We start from the raw sequence: 25752 nt of genomic DNA on the forward strand, positions 1-25752 counted from the left end.
AAAGACCCTTTCAGCTAATGATTAAGAGGTAAGCAATCTGATTCACATCAGTATGTAAATAACCGAGTGTCCTTGGCCCTGCATGTGTTTTTAAAAATTTTGAAAGAAGAAACAGTAATCTCTTATCAACTATGGCTTTGAAAATTGTGGATTTAAGATAATGAGGTTTCACATTTTTAAAACAAATATGAAAAAATCTGTTATCTTTTAAAATGTGTGATTCTGTTCAGACATTACCTGAAATGGCCAAAGAAAAGCAAAAGTAAAACAAAATAACTTTCTTTGCCTTGAAGCTAGGGAGGCTAGTAATTATATACAATATAACTCAATGTCTTCCAGATACATTTTTCCAGGTTGGAAGAAACAGGACACTTTCCTGCTATTTTCCTTTTCCAGATAGTGCTGGTACCCATGAGTTTTCCTTCCCAGCACTTCTGCTTTGTAACTGTGATCTTCGGCAAGTGCTTTAGGGTCCTCATTGCAAAAGGGGCATAATAACAGAATCGACCTCATGAGTAGACTGTGACGTGAGCTGATGTCTATGTTAGGATTTAGAACAGTGTCTGGCACTGTGTGGCATGTACCGCATAGGACTCTGTTATTATTATTACTATGTCTACTTCTCTGGTATATTACAAGTTCTGTCAAGAAAACAACTGTATTGTGAACACTACTTTATGTCCCCACGATCTAGTACAGTAGCTGGCATAAAAAAATAAAATAGGGACTTCCCTGGCGGTCCAGTGGCTAAGACGCCACACTCCCACTGCAGGGGGCATGGGTTTGATTGCTGGTCAGGGAACTAAGATCCCACATGCAGCGCAGTATGGCCAAACTAAATAAAACAAAACAAAAACTGAATTCATTTTTAAGGTTCATAAACTAAGACATATAGATTTATGATTCCTCAGAATTTAAAAATAACCATTGAAAGATTTAACTGCAAGTTAATTCTGAAACTACAGTTTAAAAAAAATTAAAGGAAACGGGCAAGGAAGCAAAAAAAGCAGAGGAATACAGTAAGATAAAAACATAAACTAAAAATAGAACTAAAAACAAAACTAAAAATAGAATTACCATATGATCCAGCAATCCCACTACTAGGCATATACCCAGAGAAAACCATAATTCAAAAAGACACGTGCACCCCAATGTTCATTGCAGCACTATTTACAATAGCCAGGTCATGGAAGCAACCTAAATGCCCATCGACAGATGAATGGATAAAGAAGTTGTGGTACATATATACAATGGAATATTACTCAGCCATAAAAAGGAACGAAATTGAGTCATTTGTTGAGATGTGGATGGATCTAGAGACTGTCATACAGAGTGAAGTAAGTCAGAAAGAGAAAAACAAATATCGTATATTAACGCATGTATGTGGAACCTAGAAAAATGGTACAGATGAACCTGTTTGCAGGGCAGAAGTTGAGACACAGATGTAGAGAACAAACGTATGGACACCAAGGGGGGAAAACCGCGGTGGGGTGGGGATGGTGGTGTGCTGAATTGGGCGATTGGGATTGACATGTATACACTCATGTGTATAAAATTGATGACTGAAAAGAACCTGCAATACAAACAAACAAACAAACAAAACAACTAATACTGAACTTTCTTTGGGTTATTTGTATGGAAATATGTTAATACAAATGTTTCAGACATTACATGAAATTTCTAAAAATCTTATATGTTTTGGTATAATGTTATAAGTCATAATTCTAGTTATTACTTTAAAATGTATATCTCAGAAATAACTAAATTTCCTTGTCAATTGCATTATTATGAACTTTCATCACATCTTTAACCGTGGTCATTTTTAACTCTTTTGTCATTTACAGACAGTTCTGGGTGTACTCTGATGCTTTCGCAAAAATGTTCCTATAAAAGGGTTTCATTTTCAAGGAATTCATGGAAAAGACTCTGACAAGTACAGGTTTCTGGTAACTGACTATACTGCTGAACTGAATGAATAAGCATTTTCAGAACTCTAATGGAAAACATGAATTCATAAAAGTGCTAACAAAAGATCAAGATGAAAAAGAAATTAATTACATGGGACTGAGTGAACTGATGAGGATGATTATAATTTTTGTGACTTTCTGTTTGAATAAAAAAAAAATCCCACAAGGACTCAGAGGCAAAAAATATACAAATCAATTTTCACTGCAAAGTAAAGGAGCTGTTACAGTGGAGGATTACTGGACTGAATGTCAATATTATGACATAGTATGAGTGTGTTTCGTGTTTGGTAATTGCAATCATTGTTGCTTTTGTTGTGGTCATCCATTTACAATGCTTGGTGTCAGTTTATTTATCTCTTGTAAAAATAAAATACAGTGTGTGTGTGTGAAAAAAAAATTATAGGGAAAAGAAAAAGAAGTAAAAAGAAAGAATCTGAAAAAGAATGGTTATATGTATAACTGAATCACTTTGCTGTACACCTGAAACTAACACAACGTTGTAAATCAACTATACTCCAATATAAAATAAAATTTAAATTAAAACAATAATAAAAAGAAAAAAAACCATATGTGCTATGTAAATAAAGGTAAATAGGGTAATGTCAGCAATTGAAAGAAATTAAAGGAAATAATCTTAATATACTATTAATGACAGTTACACCCAAACTAATTGGTTCAGAAAGATTAACAGTAAAGACAGGCAAAGATATAACAAGCCTGGTATTCACTGGACCAAGAGAACCAGTTTCTACTGATGAAGAGTCTATCAACAATGAAGAAAAACTCTTGAACTTCTCCCTCCTAATGTAGGAGAACTGGACTATATACAAGAAAAATGGTGGGACATTAAAGGAGATATTTACAAATACATCACAGCAATAAAAGGCTTACTTTTAAGAAAGAAGATGAAAAGCAAGTGAATACTATTAATAATAATGATATAATAGATACATAAACATCTCCCTACCCTGTCCATGAGTCATTTATAAAAAGTCGCAACATATTAGGATACCTACTAAGTTCTAATGAATTCCTAACACTAAAAATAATATAGCTAACAATCTGACTACTATGCAATAAAGCTACTAAAACACCCAACAGAGGCTGAAACAGACAAAACATCCAGCCTGGAAAATATATACCCATATATGTCAAATATTCTCCTACATAAATTAGGCTAAAGGGCAATTCTAGAGAATATTTAGAAAACAGTATTTAAATCATAGAAGTATTATATATTGTTAAAATCTATGGGCTATAGCAAAAGCTATGCTAAGAAGAAACTTTACAACTTTAATATTTCCATTGTTAAACAAAAATTTTGCTATAAAAAGACAATGAATACATTTGATTTTTCAAAAAAGTCTCTGTTCAATTATATCCTTAATATAGTACCTAGAAAGGCAATTTCTGGATCAAAGGCATATAGGTTTTTTTTTATTAATGTGTTTGATAGATATTGCTACACTTTTCTCCAGAAAGCTATATATCAACTTATGTTCCCACTAATATAGTCTATTTCTCCACACCCAAGTGAACATTAAATAATCCTAGGTACAATTTAAACAAAAACATTTTCTAGCTTAAATAAAATGAGATTCCCACCCCCGCACCCCAGCTTTGGTTTGGTTTCTGGGAAGGAAGGGGGTAGATTGAGAGATGAGGTTCATTATTATTAAAGTGTATTAAAATGAGTTATAAATTTTCTTGCCTCAGAGAATCCACAATTCTTTGAATAACTCCTGAATATAACCAGCTGGCCTATAGTCATTATATATGAAAGTACCCAAGTCCCACACAAGTGGATGGAAGGATTTAAAATAATACCAAGGGGTACTAGTAGAAGAATTTTTTAGAAGAGTTGATGAGTTTGAGATGACCGATAGCCCAAAGAAATAATATCCAGGCCATCAAGATACCTCATCACTCTTTGATTACAATAAATTAAATGATGAGTTTCTATGAGTCACAGGAAAAGTTTAAACAATATTTAATTATACAAATGATGTACTACAGTGTCTACTTCAAAACCATATGATGGGGCTTCCCTGGTGGCGCAGTGGTTAAGAGTCTGCCTGCTAATGCAGGGGACACGGGTTTGAGACCTGGTCCGGGAAGATCCCACATGCCACAGAGCAACTAAGCCCGTGAGTCACAACTACTGATCCCACATGCCACAGAGCAACTAAGCCCGTGAGTCACAACTACTCAGCCTGTCCTCTGGAGCCCGCGCGCCACAACTTACTGAAGCCTGCGTGCCCTAGAGCCCGTGCTCCACAACAAAAGAAGCCACCGCAATGAGAAGCCTGCACACCGCAACGAAGAGTAGCCCCTGCTCGCTGCAACTAGAGAAAGCCAGCACACAGCAACGAAGACCCAATGCAGCCAAAATAAATAAATAAATAAAAAACAAACAAACAAACAAAAAACATATGATGGATTATCAATAAGAACTGCTTAAGGGAGTTCCCTGGCAGTCCAGTGGTTAAGACTCTGCGCTCTCAATGCAGGGGGCATGGGTTCAATCCCTGGTCGGAGAACTAAGAACCCACATTCACAGCCAAAAAAAAAAAAAAAGAAGAACTGCTTAAGAGGATGGGGGAAATTCCCAAAAATTTCACTTGAAGCCTTTTTTTTTTTTTAAACAAAGAGTGATAACTGTCTTACATTAGGCTATTTTATTTTATTGATTGTAATGAACTTATTGTAGGGCTACAAGGAACAAGTCTTCCAAGATTCAAATATCTTCCCTGCTAAACCCAGATGGATAATAGAACTTTACACAGAGCTACTGTCTAGGGAAAATGGTTTCAATTCTTTCTTTCTTCCTCTTTCCTTCTCTCTCTCTCACTCTCTCTCTCTCTTTCTGTCTCCATCTCCATCTCCCTCTTTCCCTCCTTCCCTCCCTCTCTTCTTAGTCCTCTTTCAATCTCTCCCTCACTTGGATAATTTCCACAGATATAACAAAGGAATACAGCAGTATTTTGAGATATTTGTGTACTTACTGAATTTTGGTAAATAAAGTCTAATTTTAAATTATTTAAAAGCTCTGATAGAGCTTTTATATAATAAGATATTTTTTCAAAATTAAAACAATTACCTCAGTGATTTTGGATTTTTCCACAGTGTCTCTTCCCAAAGGTGGTCACTTCTGTACGTACAGCTTCTCCATATTTGAGAGGTCAATAAACCCACTATTAATGGCTGTCTTCTATTTAAGGTGCAGAATTACTACAAGAAATAGATGTCTTTTCTTCAAGGACTTTTAAAAGGGCTTTTAAAATTTAAATTCTTTTCCCATATAGGCCATTACAAAGTATTGCAAAGAGTTCCCTGTGCTATACAGTAGGTCCTTATTAGTTATCTATTTTATATACAGTAGTGTGTATATGTCAATCCCAAAAGAGTGGATATATGTATATGTATAACATATCTACTTTGCTGTACACCTGAAACTAACACAACATTGTAAATCAACTACACTCCAATTAAAAAAAAAAACAAAACTCTCCATGTGATTGGGAACCACTGATCTAAGCAAATGATATTAGACTCATCTGAGAGACGCAGCAGCTAACCATACTCAACATGAGAAATGATAAAGACCTATTCTGGTTGAGATTTTTTACAAAATTTTAATAGAATTAACATAATCTGTTGATTGATTTGTACAATGATGAGTGTCTACGATATATTAAAATTTTCAAAAGAATGGAAACCAAAAGAATAAAAAAGTAAGGGCGTTTAAAATAAGATTTAATAAATATTTTTAAAGAGTAGGATAAAATGCCCAAATTGTCAATACTTATTACTTGGTCACTTTAAAATTAAATACCACACTTTAAAAAGTTCATTACATGGCTATGTTATTAACTGCGGGAGTATGGCAAAACACTTCCCTTTGTAACTGAATATAATAGCCAAAGTAGTGATGGTAAAAATTAATGATGAATGTAATATTAATTTGAACTGAATATTAAATTCAAGCCCACAGTCTTATCAATATAGTAGATGAGGCAGATAAATGCAAAAGTAACTTTTGTGAATCTGGTGATTTGTTGGTCAATTGTTCCTTAGTGTTAGAAGGACTGAGTGAAACAACAGTTTCCTATTGTATGAAGTAGAATGAATGGAAATGCAAAATTTCCATGCCACAAAAAATTCAACAGTAACCTAAGGCATATGCAAATTCAAACTATTGATATTTTCTAAGTAGAAATCAACCAATAACTAAAAGAATTGTCCAGAGGAGATATTTAATGGATCAGAGAAGTGAATAAGCATATGTTATTATTTGAAGATGCTAAATCATAAAATCTTATAATAGCAAATACACAAGGAAAAGTGTATAACATTTACTGCCAAATGTTCTGAATTGGTAACTAGAGAGAATGAACCAATAGTCACATATGGTATTGGTCCATTTGAAAAAAAAGTCTGTTAATTGAAATTAGAACTGATGCTCAGTATCAGCCAGTAGACAGATCTGGAACACTGCAGGTCAATACTGAAGCAGTGTGGTTAGGAGAACTTCTACAGCTAGAACTGTGGAAAAGCCACTAGTCTAATTTGAACAGGAAGTTATCCAAGCAATGAAAACCATTAGCAACTGGAAAGCACCTGTAAAAGATGTGTTGAAGAGCTCCTGACACAAAAATTTCATAAAGATCTATAGCTTTCTTTGTACTCCTACGTGAATCAGAAGAAAAGACTAACTTTATACACCCAGAAACTGCATTCTTTAAGCAAAAGAGAAAAAAAATTCAGATCATCTAAAGGATAGATTAATAATATTTGCATATATCACCTATTTTATTCACCATATTTGGACAAATATTTAATGAAAGTTTATAATGTTCAAGGCACTGTGCTGGGTACAGAAGATATGAAAGTAAATAAAATAAGTCCATGCTTTCAAGGACCTTATTCAGTAAGTCAAACTAAGAAAAAACTACTAGTTACAATCTATCACATACTAAAATATCAGAACTGAGATGTTGCCAGATGGAGAAAGCTCAGGGGAAGGGAAGAAAAGCTGAATGCCTATTTAGGGAACTATAAGTCTGAGGGGGTTCCTTAAATCGTGTGTGGTGGTGGTGGTTGTGTGTGTGTGTGTGTGTATACATGTGTGTTTGGGGAGGTAATATGGGAAAAGGGGGGGGGGAGCAGGAATGGTGGGAGATGAAGATGAAAAGGTCTGTTGGGGCCAGAACATGAAAGATGCATGAATAACATGCTAAGGACTTAAGTTTCTACTGTAGAAAATGGAGAGTCATGAAAAGCAGAAGCCTGGCAGCACCTGATCTGTCCTTCGGACCAATGCTTATGAAAAGGAGAGTTCCCAACAGACATCCACATGCAACAGATTACACGGATCACTAAATATTTACAGCTTACTCCAGAATTCTAAATGAGGAATACAATGAGCTAAGAATAAGTCTAATTGCATTAAGCAGCTTGATTTGCATGATTTACCATAAAGTGGTGAATAATAAGAGCTGATCTTAAGGCAGCGAATAAATTAAGGGATAGAGGGAAATTATCTATACCAAACAATTAATGATCTGTTAATGCCACTAAAGAAGTGATAGCATTAAAAAGACAAAACTCTTTCCACAGAATACATTTATTTTCATATTTAGAAGGACTAACTTGTTGAGATTAAACCAATAAGATAAAAAAAGGCCAGACTATGTAACAACAATCTGCCCGCCTACTGTGGGGAATGTGGGTGAAGGAGAAAGAATCGGGAAACATAATCTACAAAATATTCAGGGAAAAAACATTTTGGTTATTACAACAGCCACAACTTGAGAACTACAAACATTAAATGTAAATTAGTGGTAAATCCTGTGGCGTTCTGAAATTCGATGATATTTTAAAACTCTTCCCTGCCAAGGTGTTTTATAAACAAGCTGGTGGAGTGATCTCTGAGAAAACCCTTGAAATGTATCTTTTAAAAGAGAAGGGTTTCATTTTCAAAAGGACAAATTGAAATTATTTGAGAAAGAAAATATTGATTGATTCTATTAAAAACTTAACTGGACAGTATATTCAGATGTGTTAGTCGAATATCCACTTAGCAAGACTGAACAGTGCAGCGCAGTAAGGCCCGCACCGGCACAACATCAGCGCTGGGAGACACGGATGATCAGTTTGCAGTACTGGTGCATATCTTCACCCTAGAAATGATTCTCTACTTTACTGAAGCTGAAACTCCTCGGTGGGGAAGGTGGAAGTGAATGGCAATCACTGTTCCTATATTTTACTACCAAGGCCTGATTTAAAATATGCTGTCTCCATAACAAAAGATACTTGTGGACATCAGATCATAAGCCCTGATTTGCATTAAAGGAAATATGACTACTATGAGTACTGCTTCAATGCTGTTACCATGTATTTTACTCCTCAATAGACTAGGGAAAGGGCAGGGAGAAGAATCTTTTAAATTTCACCCACACTAAATAGTAAAAATTCTAAATGGGTCTGAGGGTGGAAGACATAAATGAAGTGATACTAAATTTTTTATCATAAAGATGGCAGTTATTTGACTGATCTTGCTCTAAAATTTTTCTATAGCAAAGCATAACCCAACAGATTAAACATCTTGAATGTAAGAGAATGATTAAACTACTACCACCACCACCCAACCACTTCTAGCTTCACACCTGGTATGTGGGGCACTCTGAGCAAAGCAGAAGTCTGACTCTACCCTCAGTTCACATGGTTAAGAAAAGCCTAAAAGAATCCCTTGAGAACCATCTGTCAAATCTGATGTGTTAAGCTACAGAAGGATAAGTACCTGGGTAAGAGTTAGGGAATGTTCTATTTTTATAAGATCTGTAACTTACTTTTCATGTCATTAATTGAAAAATGTCTTCTCCAGATGTTTTATGGCAATGAATAGACAGATCTCTACCATTACATAATCAGAAGGTGTGGATAAAAAGTAGTTTGATAGAGTTGGAAATCAGTTTCAGAGCTACACATTACACCAAACTTTGGGTTCTCCTAAAGCCACGTAATACTCCCTGTTCTGCAGTTTCTAGGCCAGAAAAACATATACTAAATTACATTAATTCTGCTCTGTGTAGCTAGAATTACCAAAGGTTTTGGGTGGTATTTCTATTAATATTCCGTGAAGAATGATTTCATAGAGTATTTTTAAATGATCTGAACAGAAGTTACTTTCAAAAGAATAAAAAAGACATACTGATGTGTTCTCTTGAATCTCTTTCAGAAACTAATCCTGACATATTACACTATTTCATGTTTTAAAATGGAGTCTACTTCTAATTTTTCTGTTCTGTGTCCTCTTCAGCAAACCACACTGAAGTTAATTCTATGGACCTGTCTGAAGTTAATAATAAAAAATTTCTTGAAGATGTAATGTGCTTTACTTCAGGATAAACAACGTTTCAAATAAAATAGCAACTGAAATAGAATATACATGGCTCCATCACACAACCAATAATCCACCTAGAGGGTTCAAAATTCAAGATCAAATATGGTAATAATAATAAAAATGGCGACCATTTATGGGGCTTGTATTCCCCTCACCAGAGTACTTAGTTACCTTTTGATTTGCCAGTTACTACTAAAGGATTGTGAGGGCAGAAACCATATTTTGTCTTTTTCATAGTCATAAGCTCAGGACCTAGAAATAGCGACTGATTGACAAAAGAAGCTCAAATAAATGCTGAATGAATTAAAGAGTGAAAGGATGGATGGATGGTTTGCCTGAATCCAAAGAAAATGATTTCCACTCATTCTAACACGCTGTCTCTTGGGAAAACTTCCCAGAGATCTGAGCAGAGAGTCAAGATTGTGATGCACCACTCTCAATTCTTACACATAACGTAGAGGGCCTTTACACTTAAGAACCTTCGTGGCTGCCTTTCCAGCATCCATTCCTTCTTCCTAAAGCTTCAGGGATCCATGCTTTTATAGAGGTTAACTGCACCCTCTTTGGAGATGGAGCATATGACTTAGGCTAAGCCAATCAGGGCATGTAATCCTATCAGCTGCTGTGGGTGGGAGGGGTTTTGGAAGATACATACATACACACATGTAGGCATAGTATATGCATGTGTGTAAATATATATGCATATTTATATATATCATGAATGTATATATGTATATAAACTATATCTCTTTAGTATATAAATTCTGCATTTCTTAATCCCATATATATGTATATTTTAAACTTTGTTCTGGGTTTCAGTTTTTTAACTCAATCTTTTCAATTTTTTTGGTATTTGTAAACATTTATCTTATTGGGATTAGCCTTTTTAGGATAAATCTTATCTAAGATATTATATTTGAACTCAGTCTTGAAGGCATTTTATTTTACTTTCCTTTATAACTAAAAAATCCATGACAGATAGAAAAGGGGAAGGGTTGAACTATCACATTTCATAAACAGGAGAAGATGGAGAACTTCTATAGTCATCCACCTCTCTCACCGAGGTTTCCAGTCTACTTAGCTCCAAAAACTATAACACTGGGACTCAAAACCCCCAGGGATCATAAGCGTATTACACTTGGAGCATAACTGAATGGTATACCTGATTTCTGTGATCATTCAACCTTCATGAGAAACTTTGTATTTAAAAAATCTATGACTAGGGCTTCCCTGGTGGCGCAGTGGTTGAGAGTCTGCCTGCCAATGCGGGGGACACGGGTTTGAGCCCTGGTCTGGGAGGATCCCACATGCCACGGAGCAGCTGGGCCCGTGAGCCACAACTACTGAGCCTGCGCGTCTGGAGCCTGTGCTCCGCAACAAGAGAGGCCGCGATAGTGGGAGGCCCGCACACCGCGATGAGGGGTGGCCCCCGCTCGCTGCAACTAGAGAAAGCCCTCGCACAAAAACGAAGACCCAAACAGCCAAAATAATTAATTAATTAATTAATTAATTAATTAATTAATTAATTAAAAAGGGGTATATTAAAAAAAAATCTATGACTAGTCACTTCAGGTTAAATTCAGATGACCACCTGGGATCTTACTCAACTTTCAGTCAATTAAACAATTTTTAAACTGCCTTACATTTTATGTATTCCATTCTGCTTTTTCTCCAGATTCCAGGATTAGGCCTCTAACTTAAAAACACAAGATAAACAGTCACTTGGGATTTTCAGCCCCTAAGCTGTTTAAAGGCTGCTCTTTGGTGAGCTCTAATCTTTGTTCTCCTGTTTATTTTACCAGTTTGAGGGTTAGTCAGAAGGTAGAGAGTTCACCCAATTTTTTAGGCATTCCTTATTTACATCTTCTTCACAAAACCTAGCAGGTTCAGTAGACCAGATATTTTACTTGATTAATGACAAACTTGAGCTTCTCCAAGTTCCTTCACAGTAGAGCAGTGGGGTTTTAGGCAAGCTCTTCTGTGAGTGACCACAGGTCTTCTGGTAAGAAAACACAAAGCTATCTGCAGGCTTTAGTGACCCTTCCTTGGCCTTTGGTTGACACAGTCACATTTAGTTGATTAAATCTCAAAAACTTAGAATGTAAGAAACAGGATCAACAGCCAAACACATGTGGGTCATTCTGGGGTGGGTTTAGGGGGTCTGAGGGGTGGTTGGAGGGGAGTTGTGAGTATTTGTATGTATTATGCTTAACATTTCCCTGCTTCTCTTTCCCAGTCCCTCAAATACACTGAAGCAATTCTGAACATTATTTAATCTTTATTTGATAATTTAGAAGGGTCTTCAGAGGTCATGGATCACAGATCTCTACTACACACACACCAAAGTGTTAAAAATTTGGTGCTGGAGAAAAATAAATGGGGCAAGCATTAGTTAATATGATAATGGACTAGCAAGTAGAAATGGATATAAAAATTCAGACATTTTTTATATTTCAAATCACATAATACTTAATGAAGTAAATTATGAGTAAAACACAAAGCCAGGCACACAAAGAAATCAGCTGAAAACAATGGGAAAGAACTCAGTTTTTCATATGCCTGCTCAATATTTTGAGAAAAATCTAGGGTCCCAAGTGAGCTTGTGTCTATAAATTTTTTTTGTCTTCTGAACTACATTTAAATGAAAAAAAAAGAAAAAAAAACCAATAACAAGCTTTGTTGGTAGGTCCATACCACTTTCATACATTCTAGGGGAGAAGGTAGTAAACAAAGTTTCTACAACTGTAAGTGATGCTTAGAGGAAAATTAAATCACTGAGTGATGCCAGGACTGATTATTCTACTGCACTTTAAAAGCAAGGGATTGCAGTCTGTGAGTCCAAAGTGGTTTCATATGGACTGCCACAGTTGTGGTTTACGCTTGAAACTATAACCTGTCAAATTAGAAGCAGGCAAGGCCTATGCTCTTAACGGTTCCACTTTTTACTGTCTATAGTTATGTCTACAAGTTCAGCATTTTTTTATCCAGTTTAAACTCTATTATTTGGATGAACAGAATCTCAAAACTACTCTTTGTTATCTTGGTTAGAGATCTTAGTTATGATACAAAGCTTAGAGAAACTGCCAATCTAATTTTTATTGTATAGGTGAAGCTGACTTTCTTGTAACTATTTTTATCAACTACTGATATTTTATTATCCTGGTTACCACTATGTAATATACAATATAACTACAGGGGAGAGAAATATAAACCACATAAGCTCCCAAGCTTTTTCTATCCTGCACTTCCAAATATTTTATTCACTTGAACTTGTACCTTACTGGCTCATCACTCCTCCAGGCCTACAGTAGCTTGCTATTATGAGCTCAGTGTTACAACACGCTCCATTTCTTCTCTTCTCCTTGACTGTGAAATGCCCTTCCGGGCAACAGGCTTGGTTGACAGAGATCTTCCCTTCAAAACTGAAAAGCTACTTGTTCAATTTTACTAATGTTTTCTGTAGAGTCCTTCCTTAATAAATTTTTCTTAATGCCCATTTGTATAATATAAAAATGTTTAAAAAATAAAGCATAAACAATATTTGCTCTCTGTGTAATGCATCATAAGTGAAACCATGCCACGAAACAATCATATCCTGTTTAGGCCATAATGACATCAGAAATACATGTTTATCATCTGCGTTGGACAACTTAGCATGTTTTTGGCCCAAGGCGAACTAAAATCATTTGCAGTTGCCTCAAACCAAGATAACCACACATTTCTAAGGTAATTGATACCTAAGAAGAACATTGCCTTTAGATCACAGTTCATGATCTAAGCATACTAATTCTTTAAAGAAGGTGGTTAAGTTTTATAAAGCATATATGTCTATTGGACTTCCTCCAAAATTTAACATGAAATAATTATATTTTTAGCATGCACAGAGACTATGATAAAGTCAGCACTTAGCACGATCTTTCGGAGCTCTGGAATTACCTCTCTTGACCAATTTAAAGAGAAGGGGAAAAATGGAGATTTGTTTTTTTACATGTAAAAGTATTATAAGAATAAGAATGATAAGAATAATGCCTTATATTTTGGAAGGCACTCAGATGAAATCAATCATTACTTTTATTTTTCCACAAGTATTTAAGGAAACCATTTTATGAATAGAAAGCTAGGGTAAATAGAAGGCATACAATTTTCATATTCATTGTTAAAACACACCCAGGGAATCCAAACACATGTCACTAACTGTGTTTTACAGTGATATAAAGCATGGAATTGCCCTGGATCCTACCTTATCTGGTGAGTCCAACCAGAGGCTGCAACTACAGCTGGAAAAATAGCTCTTCACACTATATGCCAACACAAAAGCAGTAAGGATTACCTTTGTCCACAAAGATAACTGGATGGTTTGGTACAAAAACTAAGTAAATATTTAATTATAAACTAGCTTTTACGGAATAAAATAATATCAGTAAAAGTAAGATCCAGAAGGAAGTTTAGGGAAACCTACTCATATTCAAAGGAGGAAACAAAGAAACAGAAAACTGAAGTTGTTTCCCAAAGTCAGCTATGAAGGCAGAGTTTGACATCCTTTCCAGGGTTACTCCACTGTACAATGCTGCCTTCAGACATGAAACCACTGATTTGGACATTTCAGACCACATTTAAAGAACATAAGAATAGAACCAAATAGTATATGCACTGCAGTTATTCTATTACCCTAAAAAGGGAAGCATGTACTATACCTCCATTCTTTCTTGTTTAACTTCATCAATTTCATCATCTTCAAACATTGCCAAGAGTTCTCCTGTTTGGTCTATAGAGTTGAGAAAGTCTTGAGCGATTTTTTGTCTTTTGTTCGCATTATTACTGCCACTCAATTTGTCTTCATGAAGATACGGGAAGGAAAAAAGAAATGTTCTTAAATAGGTTTACATCAGCCCCAATCATCATATGTATTGAATACTGCATATAAAATTCAGAACTGGAATTCTCTCAAAATAATCTTCGTAAGGAGAATCCTTGCATCCAAAACAAAAGCATATGTCATGCAGAATTAAATCATCTATTTATGTCATGAATAAGATTGAGAGAATAAAACCAAATGATCAATTAGCACAATAAGTGTGAATGGATTGAATAAAGTTCCTTACAAAAAAAAGAAAAAGGAAAGGCTCTCAGATTTGGAAAAAGAATCCTGCTACAGCAAGCCTAATTAAGAAAATAAATAAAAACAAAGACATAAATAAAAAAACATCAGGATTGAGACATGAAATTAAAAGAAGAAAATACTAGGTACACTACTGTGGCAATATATTTGAAACCTATGGGATGAGATCTTACTCTTTTTCTCATAAGAGATAAAACTACCGTACTTATTTAAAAGCAAAACATAACTGAGAAAGTTACTGCAAAAAGTCAGGAAGGAATGTAATATTGCAAAAGGTAATTAATACAGTTTAATACACAAAAGTATCAGTGTGAATTAGTGAGGAAGAGCTAGATTATTTTTTAATGTGACAAATTACGTGCTCCTATACCAAATAAAGACAACCCAAACATCTCAGGGTGAAAAAAAAAAAACCTGTCACTCCCTACTCCAATACAGCTTTGTTACCACCCACCTCACTCATGTTGCTACTATCAAATATATTATACATCTATATATTATAGACCCAATATTACAATTATATATCTTGTTTTATACAATTGCTTTTAAATCTATTAAGAGAAGAAAGGAAAATAAATAACACAATTATATTCTCTTATATTTACCTACATAATTATCTTTATAGACACTCTTTGTTGTGTGTGTGTGTGTGTGTGTGTGTGTGTGTGTGTGTGTGGTGTGTGTAGGTGTGGATTCAAATTGTTGTCTGGTACAACTTGCTTTCAGCCAGAATAACTTCCTTTAGTATTTTTTATATGGGTCTGCTAGCAAAAAAATTCTCCAGTTTTTGTGTATCTGAGAATATCTTTATTTTGCCTTCATTTTTGAAACACAGTTTTGCTGAACATGTTTCTTGACATATTTGTTGTTGACAGTTTTTCTTTTCAGCACTTGGAATATGTCATCCCACTGCTATCTGACCTGCATTGTTAATGAGAGGTCGGCTGTTAATATTGTTGAGGTTCCACTCTATTTGATGAGGTGATTTTCTCATCTTTCACGATTTTCTTTTTGCCTTTGTCTTTCAGCATTTCTACTAGAATGTGTCTGAGTGTGGATCGTTATATGTTTATCCTACTTGGAGCTTGCTGAGCTGTTTGGATGTGATTAATAATTTTCACCAAAGTTGAGAAGTTTTCCATCGTTATTTCTTTGAATATTTTTTCTGCTCCTTTTTTTCTTTCCTTCCCTTTTGTAGTCCCATTGCATATGCTGGCTCACTTAATGGTGTCTCATATTTTTCTGAAGCACTATTAATTTTTCTTCATTCTTTTTTCTATTTGTTCTTTAGACTGTATAATCTTTAACAATCTGTCTTCAAGTTCACTGATTCTTCCTTCTGTTAGTTCAAAGTTACTATTGAGTCCCTCTACTGAATTTTTCATGTCAGTCATTGTACTTTTCAACCCCAGAATTTCCACTTGTTTCTATAATTTCTATCTCTTAATTGATATTCTCTATTTTGTGAGACACAGTAACCATACCTTCCTTTTGTTATTTACACATGGTTTCTTTTAGTTCTCTGAACACCATTTATAATAGCTATTTAAAGTTTTTGTCTGCTAAGCCTAACATCTGGACCCCCTCAAAGGCAGTTTGTGTTGTCTGCTTATTCTTCCTGTTTTCATGGATCATACATATCTGTTTCTTTGAACGTCTAGTATTTTGTTGTTGTTGTTGAAAATGGACATTTTAGGTAATATATTGGAGCAACTCTAGATAATTATTCCCTCTCCTTCCTGGGGCTTGTTGTTATTGTTTGCTTGTTTGGTTGTTTATTTGCTTAGTGACTTGGCTGGGCTAATTCAGTAAAGTCTCTTTCCCTCTCGGTGTGCAGCCTTGGATGTTGCTCCTCAGAGGGTACAGCCTTGAGCATGTGAACAGTCTCCTCAATCACCAGGGATGACTGTGGTTTTAGTCAAGTTCTCTTTACCTGTCACTTTTCCTGATCTCTCCACTAAGTTTCTGGCTGATGTGACTCTATTGGTATCATACACAGCTGTTATTTTCCACTAACTGCTGGCTGACAGTTCTATTGTTTTGATAATACTCTTGGGCATAAATTGCTCCACAGATTAATCTAAATAATTTCAGGTCACTCTGCAGAGTCAAGGTTGGCCAGCCTTTAAGTTTTGCTCTGACCCCAGGAAGACTCTTTTTAGCTATCTCTTTCCTTTGTTAAACTTTTAGCCGGTGCACTGTTTTGTTTGTTGTTACTAGTATCACAGAGTGACCAGCTTCCCCTTAATTGTTCACCACCAGGATCTCCATTGTTTTAAAACACCCTTAGCCATGAACTTCAAATGTTCTTTTCCAAATAGTCACTCCCTACAGGGAGAGCTGCAGAGCTCTCTGTTATTAAGGGCTGGCTCTCTCTTACAGGCTGAATCTTTGTACTTCAGTACTAGAGCTGGGGTTGGGAATAGCAAGCAGCTTCTCCCTGAAAGACTCTCCTGGATCTAAGAGTGAGGATCTGGACAGAGATGGTAGCCCCTTGTCTTCAAGGCTTGTCTCTTCTGGTGTGAAGCTTATTCCCTGTGAGCAAGCCAGGATGCGGCAAGCAGGGTCCATCTGGGGTAGAGCTTCCCTATGACTAGAAGATGAGAGGAAGGTCCAGTCCTTTTAGCTGTGCTTGCCTAGCACAGAGGTTCTGCAACACAGAGATGAAGGAGATGAGAGATGCTGATCTCCTGCCTCTCTTGGGCTGAACCTGTCACCCTAGATTGGGAGGTAGAGAAGCAGGTGCCCATGGTTCTTGGACACATTTGCCCAGAGTAAAGCTTCTATCATTTTGATCTGGGGCAGCAGGGTAGGAGGGGAGGAGAGAAATGAGGGGAGTATTTTGTGGCTCAAACACAACAGACTTTCACTGTTCCTAATTAGATTTAGTAGATTTTTTGAATATGTTTCTCCATTTGCTGTCTGCCCTTAGGACAATTTCTAAAGATTTTAAACTATTATTTTTTAAAATGTTCACCAGTTAAATGTGTTTCACTGGGAAAAGAGTCTACCATGTTCCTCACAAGGCCACTCTAGAACTCCCATCTCAGTATTAAGATGTATTTTACCTGAGTATTTTATCTTACAAATTATATCAACTACAGTGAACCCTTGAAGAACACAGGTTTGAACCGTGTGTATCCACTTACACATGAATTTTTTCATTAAATACGTACAGTACTACGTGACTCTATGAGGTTGGTTGAATCTGGGGACATGGAACCGCATACATGGAGGGCCAACTGTAAAGTTATAGGCAGATCTGGGGGCTTCCCTGGTGGCGCAGTGGTTGAGAATCTGCCTGCCAATGCAGGGGACACGGGTTCGAGCCCTGGTCTGGGAAGATCCCACATGCCGCGGAGCAACTAGGCCCGTGAGCCACAATTACTGAGCCTGCGCGTCTGGAGCTTGTGCTCCGCAACAAGAGAGGCCACGATAGTGAGAGGCCCGCGCACCGCGATGAAGAGTGGCCCCCACTTGCCGCAACTAGAGAAAGCCCTCGCACAGAGACGAAGACCCAACACAGCCATAAATAAAATAAATAAATAAATAAATATTTTTAAAAAGTTATAGGCAGATCTGACTGTACAGACAGTTGGCACCCTTAACCTCTGCGTTGTTCAAGGGTCAACTGTATTTTAAAACTTTATATGAGACACACAAGATTAGAAAATTTAAATGATAAAGAGGAGAGGCTGGAAATAATAAGGAGGAGAGGGCATCAAACTGATATGACAGTGTTAGTAAAACTGAATACTAGTCTCACTACTCTGAGCTTCTTGGTATTCGAAGCATAGTATTAACAGCTATCACTTATTCATTCAGTGGCGGGAATGTATCAGGTGCTTTTCATACATTATGTTGAACTCTCATGGTCAGTAGTATAATTTATGACTTACAAATGAGAAAACTGACCCTCAAGGACACATAGAAAGAAAGCAGAGAACTGGGATTAATAGGAATTTAGGTCTGTTTTGCTCCAAGTCTGTATTCTTTATGCTCTCCATAAAGGGAAGCATTTAAATTCATTTGGAGTTAAATTCTATGAGAACTGCAGGAATATTAAATAGACAACACTGATTAGACATTTGATCAGAATTTTTTTTGGCATCGTCATTACACTTGCTGACTTACTGAGGATCAATGAAAGTAACTGGTTCTCTTTCAAATTTAGTTAACTCTTCAGTTGGTTTTGAGCAATTTTCTGGAATTCTTCTGAATACAGTAGAGTTTGTTTAGCTACTTTATCAGTGTGTCTACTAGCAAAGGATACTACTATGCAGTGACTATATTCAATACAAAATAGATGAATTACTTTAAAAATACAACATATTTATTTTGATTAATAAGTATTATTTAATAATTACACATTTTCAGCTTATCACTGTTTGATTTTGCAACATAAATATTTTCTTTAAATATCCTAAAATGGGGAATTGAGTTGGAAAATCAGCTAAGGAAAATTTCCCACTCTGTGTCAGACTTTTTGTTAGATTTCAAACAGCACAGAAATAACACATTAAAATGAGGTGACTTTACATTATAAAACATATCAGATACTTTCTATAATAAATTAACGAAAAACCATACATGCCAATTTCAAAGATATAATAGTTCTAGCTCCCTCCATTCAGGACAGAAAAATTATGCTTGCTAAAATCAATTATGTTTTAAATCAACACAATTTTCTTAGTTTCATGATATTCTGGTGTAAAGCAGGTCATTTTATTAAAAAAAGAATTAAAATACCAGATTACTCTGAAGTCACATAATTGGAAAATACAAGATTTAACTGCCAACTATATAAATATTTGGACAGTTTCTAAACTACATTATTTAACAGAAGTACATATATTCTACTGTGATGGGAATATCTACATTGACATTGTATAAATGTGTCATCAGCATACATGTGTTATATTGGTTTTCGTTTAGTGCTTTAAGTTACCTTCCAGAAGATCATCCTCATCGATGCCTTTGACAATCTTTGATTTGTAGTCTCGGAAAAACATGTATTTTAGCAGTCTTCTAAGTTTTTTCTATTAAAAATATGAAATAAGTAAATAAAAAACCTTACACATACATTCGCTTTACTGATTAAAGACTATTATGATAACTAAATTTAATAACGTGTACCCCAGGATCACTGCAGGGGGGGTATAGCAATTCTCAGCATAGTACTGTGAATACAAAATTTAGTCATCAAATTAAACATAAAAGCTACAACACTAGCATTTTTAAAAGCACTTTTCATTTGCAAGTATCCAGATACTCCAGAATCACAATGATTTTTGTTTTTTTTGGTTTTTTTGGTTAAATTCCTTCTGAAGATTGTGATAAACTCTCCACACTATGCTGAAAATACTGACTTTATGGAATTCTGTACACATTCAGAACCAAATTTTATTTTTTAAAATGATTTACAAACAGCTAGACAAGGAGTTTGTAACAACTGCTTTAAAAAGCCAAGCACTCTCCTTTTTATTGTTTTTTTATTCTCTGAGAAGCTTTTATTTAGAAGAGTTGGTTTACGTTTTATATTTCTGGAAAACATTCTGTAATCTGAGAAACATATTTTTATGAAACTCAAAGCTGATGAATGATAGTTGAGTCTTAATGATGGCTTTCTTTAGGTTTATTAGAAGACTATAATACTGTTTAACTTTAAAAGTAACTGATAATACTTTGTCATCTGTTGTATACTTAAACTTAGAATGGATTATTACTGGTTCCTGGTCTTCATGTTTAAGATTCCTAATGACAGCTGAAATAAATTGTATTTTACAAAGCTCTTTTACATGCATTCTATTTGAAATTTTCAATAGCCCTGAGATACAGACAAATATAATCATCTCCTTTATATATATAGGGAAACCGAGGTTAAAGATAGTCTCACAACTGGAGCTTACAGCAGGACCAGAAGTAGAACATGACTTCTGAACCCCAGTTTCCTTATTTACAAAGTAAGTAAAGTACTTACCTTAGAGGATTATTGTGAGGAATAAATGAGAAAATAAGTGAAGCTGCCTAGTGCAGTATGTAAAACATAGTAGGCAGTCAATGACTTCTGCTTGAATATAAACCAGAATTATTAAGAGAAAAAACATATACCTGTATATAGGTTTTTGCTATCCTTTTGTTCTCTTTCCTCTGATTCCTGAAAATTCAGTTCTTTAGATTTTATTTTGTCTTATATTACAGTCATGTAAACTACTTTAAATTCTGTTTGGAACATACCAGCATATAAATAAAATTATTATTTTGAGCAGAAAGATGAGAATACTGGCAACTATCATATTACAGCTAGGCTCTTGGTTGCTAAAAAGGTTCTGATTAACAGTCCTTCTAGACAATAGAAGGGTTTTGACAATCAGTGTGTATTCCTGAAGTTTCCATAGGATTTAAAACTCTGACTTCCCTGAAAGGCAGGAAAAAGTGTCAATGTGGACTATTTTTTGTGCTGGCTTGTTTACCTCTGTCGATGAAAAAGAAAAACTGACTGGACATATTCTGTAAAGTACTGATGCGAACTCCACTGCCCTCCGGCTGCCTTCGTAAAGGATCTTGGCTCAAGGTCCCTGCTCCTGCCAACGGCACCTTCAGGCTCTTTCCTCACAGCACCACAGCTATATGGTGCCTACTTCTCCGTCTTCCTAATGAAATCACTAAATCCTCAACATTCTTACTCTTCACCATCTCTCTGAATTCTTCCTTCCCATCCGCTTTCAGAGCCATCATACTAATCACAGTTTGCCTTGATTACTGAGCCTGCATCCTGGTTAGTTCCATTCTACATATAGCTGCATATAGCTGCATGCGTCTCACCCTAGGCAGAAACCTCCACTTCAACAAATCCTACAGCCTCTCCAATCTAATCACACAACCTTAAAATGCTGTGAGTCTCAAAATGCTTCTCCAACTAAATCATACAGATTTCCTAAACCAGATTATAGCTTCTTGATAGTGAAGACATTTCTTTTCTCTTTATAGTCCTCATACCGTATAAGAGTTAATGAACTAAAAATTTATAAAATTTAATGGTAGACTGGTCAAGGTGCAGTTTGTAGATCTCTGAATCCCACTGCAGAAGGAAGAGAAGTTTAGTCATCCAAGTTTAGTCAATCTTCAGTCAGTCAGAAGGAAAGGTTTCACAGATATAAAGTAACTGGGTATCACAGAAAGGATGTTAACCAGGATATCCAGAAGGTCAGATGGGATGCCTTCTGATAAAAACCAGAGCCACAAACATACAAAAATGGGTAAATGTAATTAAAATGCCAGGGGAAAACAATGGAGAAATGAAAGATGGAACATTAGGAACTAAGCACTGCGTGCTCACTTGGGTTAGAGTCTACCATAACATGCTGTGGTTATTCAGTTCGTTTTTCCACATGTAACTTTTAGATGAAAATTTTATTAAAAACATGCAAAATGTCACAAAATATTTTCAAACTAGCTACTCTTGGAAGATAGTTATGACAAAATTATACATGTAAATACCAGCATAAATATTTTAATGCCAGAGTTCAAAGAGTAAGAAAGATAGATCTTTAACTATTAAAAAACCTAGTATTATGGTATATATTTATCTTATACAATATTCATCTTGATTGATTTGCTTTTTTCCTTTTAACCAGTGTCACAGAAAAAAGTTTGTATTCCAAGTGAAAAAACTATTCTATGAAAGCCTGTATAAAATTAGAAGAAAAATAAATATGCCACTTAGTTATATCCCAGTTACCAGAACAAAGCACCTGGTCAATATCTAGTGAACATTATGTAGCAATGAAAATGTCTAAATATATATTCAAGGATAAGTGAGAATTAGTTGTCAGCATACTTTTACATAAGTGCCCTTGTCCATGTAAAAATAAAAAATAAATTCTTTTGTAGTAAACCATTTAGTTGTGCAAACTATGAGGACTCAAATATCAGTTCAACGGTTATGATTCCAATGTGAAAGCTAGAAAACAAGGGTAGCTTCCTTACATAAGTGTAATTAATCACCAAGCTTGGCATTTCAATACGATGAAATTATTTTATATTACCTTATCTTTGCGTATCAAGAACAGAAGATCTTCAGCAGAGATTACCCTTGCTCCCCGAAGCTGAGAAACTTCAGCAGCTTGCTGTAACTAACAACAAAGGACATTTTTCTCAATAATCTAAATTAAATATACTACAGTCATGATGTCTCAAGAGAGATAAACATTCTAAGAGTTAAAAACCTTTGGGAATAATCCAGCAATCACAGTACTGCTTTTAAAAGCAAAATGTCTTATGTTTTAAGGTATACAAAAATGCAATTAAATTAACTTATACGCCCACCTGTAACTGATACAATAAAGAGAAATCCTTGACTTCTTTCATGCAAAAGAAAAATCATATGCAGCTTCCAGAAATGCATTAATGCACCTGAAAATAATTTTATGAAATTTTATCCTCATATCCATGTGAGCAATGGTTTCGCTCAGTATCACTAGTTGAATAAGTATATTATTAATCTGAGCTCCCATGCTGGTATGATTTGAAATAGGCCCATTCAGAACTTTAAAAGATCAACAAAAACAGTAGCTGTTTCTAATATCCAAAGGAAAAAAAATAGTTTTAGTTTTGGCAAGTCTTCAGTGGGCAAAGGATTCAGTCCATAAATCATAATACTGGACTGCATTAATTTCTTTCCACACTAATCATATACACACAAAAAGTTAACTGTATCTGGAATGCACAACACAAAACATACTGCATGAAAAGTTAGATTCCCCCTGAAATGTTCATCTGGGCGCTTATATCTACAAAGTTGAGAGTTTTCTGGGATTCAGAAGTCCTAGAAACACAATCTTACTTGAAAATGACCTGGAAAATAAAAGAATGTGAAAAATGATAGTTCTATTTTTTGGCACAGGCAAAATCAGTTTCTTATTTTGATTAGTTAGAAGGAACATAAAATACATCCAGCTGAAAAAAATAAAGATGCTGGAGAAAACACTACAAAAATGTGCCTGTAACTTCTTCCAAATTTGATCAAACCATGGTGATTGCACCAAACCAACTCTATCCAATATTATAAAAATATTTACATATAAAAGCTGTTCCTGAATGCATCTTTCTTTGAAAGGAATAAATCTAACACATATTCCTAAGAACTAATCTTTAAAAAATGACACACTGTTATCTTAACAAGTATAAGAAATCAAATAGAGCATTTGTACTAAAGAAATTCTGAATGGTCAAGAGATTTTGCTAAGTAAGCTTCAAACCTTGTCTAAATACACAGACTACAAAATAGACTATAAACTCCCTATGTGTCAGCCTTACCACTGAATTTCCTGGATACTGGTGGTTGGTATATAAACATAATTCTACCTAAATATAGAAATTTAAATTTAACTGTGAACCATTTAAAAAGAAATCTTGGGGGAAAGGTTTTTAAAAAGATGATATATCTACCCAGAAAGAAACTAAGTTTTCAGTGGGAAAAATGTGAACATATTTTTCTAAAAACTGGAAGAATGTCAGGGAAGTATGTGTACATGTGTTTTTTCAAACAAAAACATTTCTATGACAGAATAAAATACACATAATCAATGTGGAGAAGAATATGGGCTCAGTATCCATTTGTCTGGACACAGAGAACCAGGAGGCTGCACTGTCAAGTAACTTTTTATTTTCTTAAATGCAGGATGGTGATGATTTGAAAAGTCTAAAATACTATACAGATATAAGTAATTTTACTCATGTTAAGAAAGGACCAGGATAAGTATACCTCCCTAAATTGTCTTCCCAATAAATCAACTGTTTATCCACAATACATGTAAATAATCTGTATTTATAACACTCTCCAAAATGTCAGTGTATAAACACATTCAGTAGGAAAAAAAAGAAGAAAATGGAAAATAAACACATAGAAGAGTTAGCCATTTTAAAACACCTTTTCGAAACCAGTACACAACTATTGTAGAGATCTGGAATTTATGTCACAGTTATGTTGTCATAATTAGCAGGAAAACTTTATCTTTAGCTTTCATCTACCTTATTTACTAATTTCCCTCACCCAACCTAGTACCCTCACTAGCACTGGCACTGCTGGCACTCTCCAGTATGCCTTGGACTCCCATGCAGTGAGTCCTCAGGGCTGAAAGTTATCATTGTGTTACTGCACCGCAAGCCCATCTGGCCCCGACGTGTCCCACACTCCAAAATCACCTCCTCCATACTCTCACCTCCTCTTCTCTACAAAGTGAGGAGGGCAAGCTTCTTAACTAATTACAGTGATCACACTAAAGTGTGTATTGCCCACTCGCTAATTTCTAGAACTTTTGTCTACAATTACCAAAAAGACTAAAGAAACTTCTCTTTAACAACGTAAGCTTAAAAAGCAAGTTAGCAGCTTGGCAGTCCAGTTCCACAGGAGGCTGAGCTCAGGACCGGTGGGTGCACTCAGCGTGAAAACAATACTAGAACCAGGAAACCAAAATCAAGAAATATTTCTAATACCTTCAGTGTTCAAAAAAAAAAAAAGTTGATTCTATCAATATATTGTAAGAAACCCCTCAATTTTTTTAATCCCTGAAAATAAATGGAAGTTGTACTTCATTATTCACTGCAGCAAGTCAAGTATTTCTGGCAGTAACTAAAATGACATGAAATGATAGTATATTTTATGATTTTTTTATTACAATGAAAGTAGTATACATTTAATTGCATTTATAAAATATGCAAGAATTGACAGAGCAGAGGAATCCTTTAAGACCAATTACTGGTTGAATGGGTATACAAATTTTTTTAACTATATGGATAAAGGTATGGTGATAGTAACTTTATAGATTTATTTGTAACTTAGTAAAATATTTTGCTAAAAGCATTATTCTACAACAGGAACTCTTTCACAGCATTTATTTATTTCTGATAAATATTATTTCTATTTTCAAAGTAAATTAAAAATAATATTATACTTGTAACAACTGTTTCAAAGAAAATAATTTCCCCTAGCATATTAATACTCATCATGTTTGCATTTTAAATACTTTATGATACTTTATTTGCAGGTTGAGCATAAAAGGTACACTTTAAACTTTACATCTTTGAGACCACAAATAAATCTCTTCTCAATTTCTCATTTCTATCAATGACACTAACAATCGAACAATTTTTTTTTCTCTATTTTATTTTCACCAACTTCTGTTGATTTTGTTGTTTTAATTGGCTCAGGGTCTTGAATTTGCTCTCTACTTCCACAGTATTCATCTGAATGTAGGCCT

General features: G+C 35.1%; 1 protein-coding gene across 13 annotated transcripts in view; it reads right to left on the reverse strand.

The window, feature by feature from the left end:
• SUPT3H (SPT3 homolog, SAGA and STAGA complex component) overlaps positions 1 to 25752 on the reverse strand; it is a 427459-nt gene that overhangs the window by 131489 nt on the left and 270218 nt on the right. For all 13 annotated transcript variants that reach the window (XM_057554399.1, XM_057554401.1, XM_057554403.1 and 10 more), the window contains 3 exons: positions 22540 to 22626; positions 19440 to 19530; positions 14067 to 14206 (listed from right to left, as the gene is read on the reverse strand). In XM_057554399.1, the coding sequence (XP_057410382.1) occupies positions 14067 to 14206; positions 19440 to 19530; positions 22540 to 22626 (318 nt within the window). The remainder of the gene's footprint in view (positions 1 to 14066; positions 14207 to 19439; positions 19531 to 22539; positions 22627 to 25752) is intronic.

The sequence above is a fragment of the Balaenoptera acutorostrata genome, chromosome 10 (assembly GCF_949987535.1).
Source record: "Balaenoptera acutorostrata chromosome 10, mBalAcu1.1, whole genome shotgun sequence".
In the NCBI taxonomy this organism is placed as follows: domain Eukaryota; kingdom Metazoa; phylum Chordata; class Mammalia; order Artiodactyla; family Balaenopteridae; genus Balaenoptera; species Balaenoptera acutorostrata.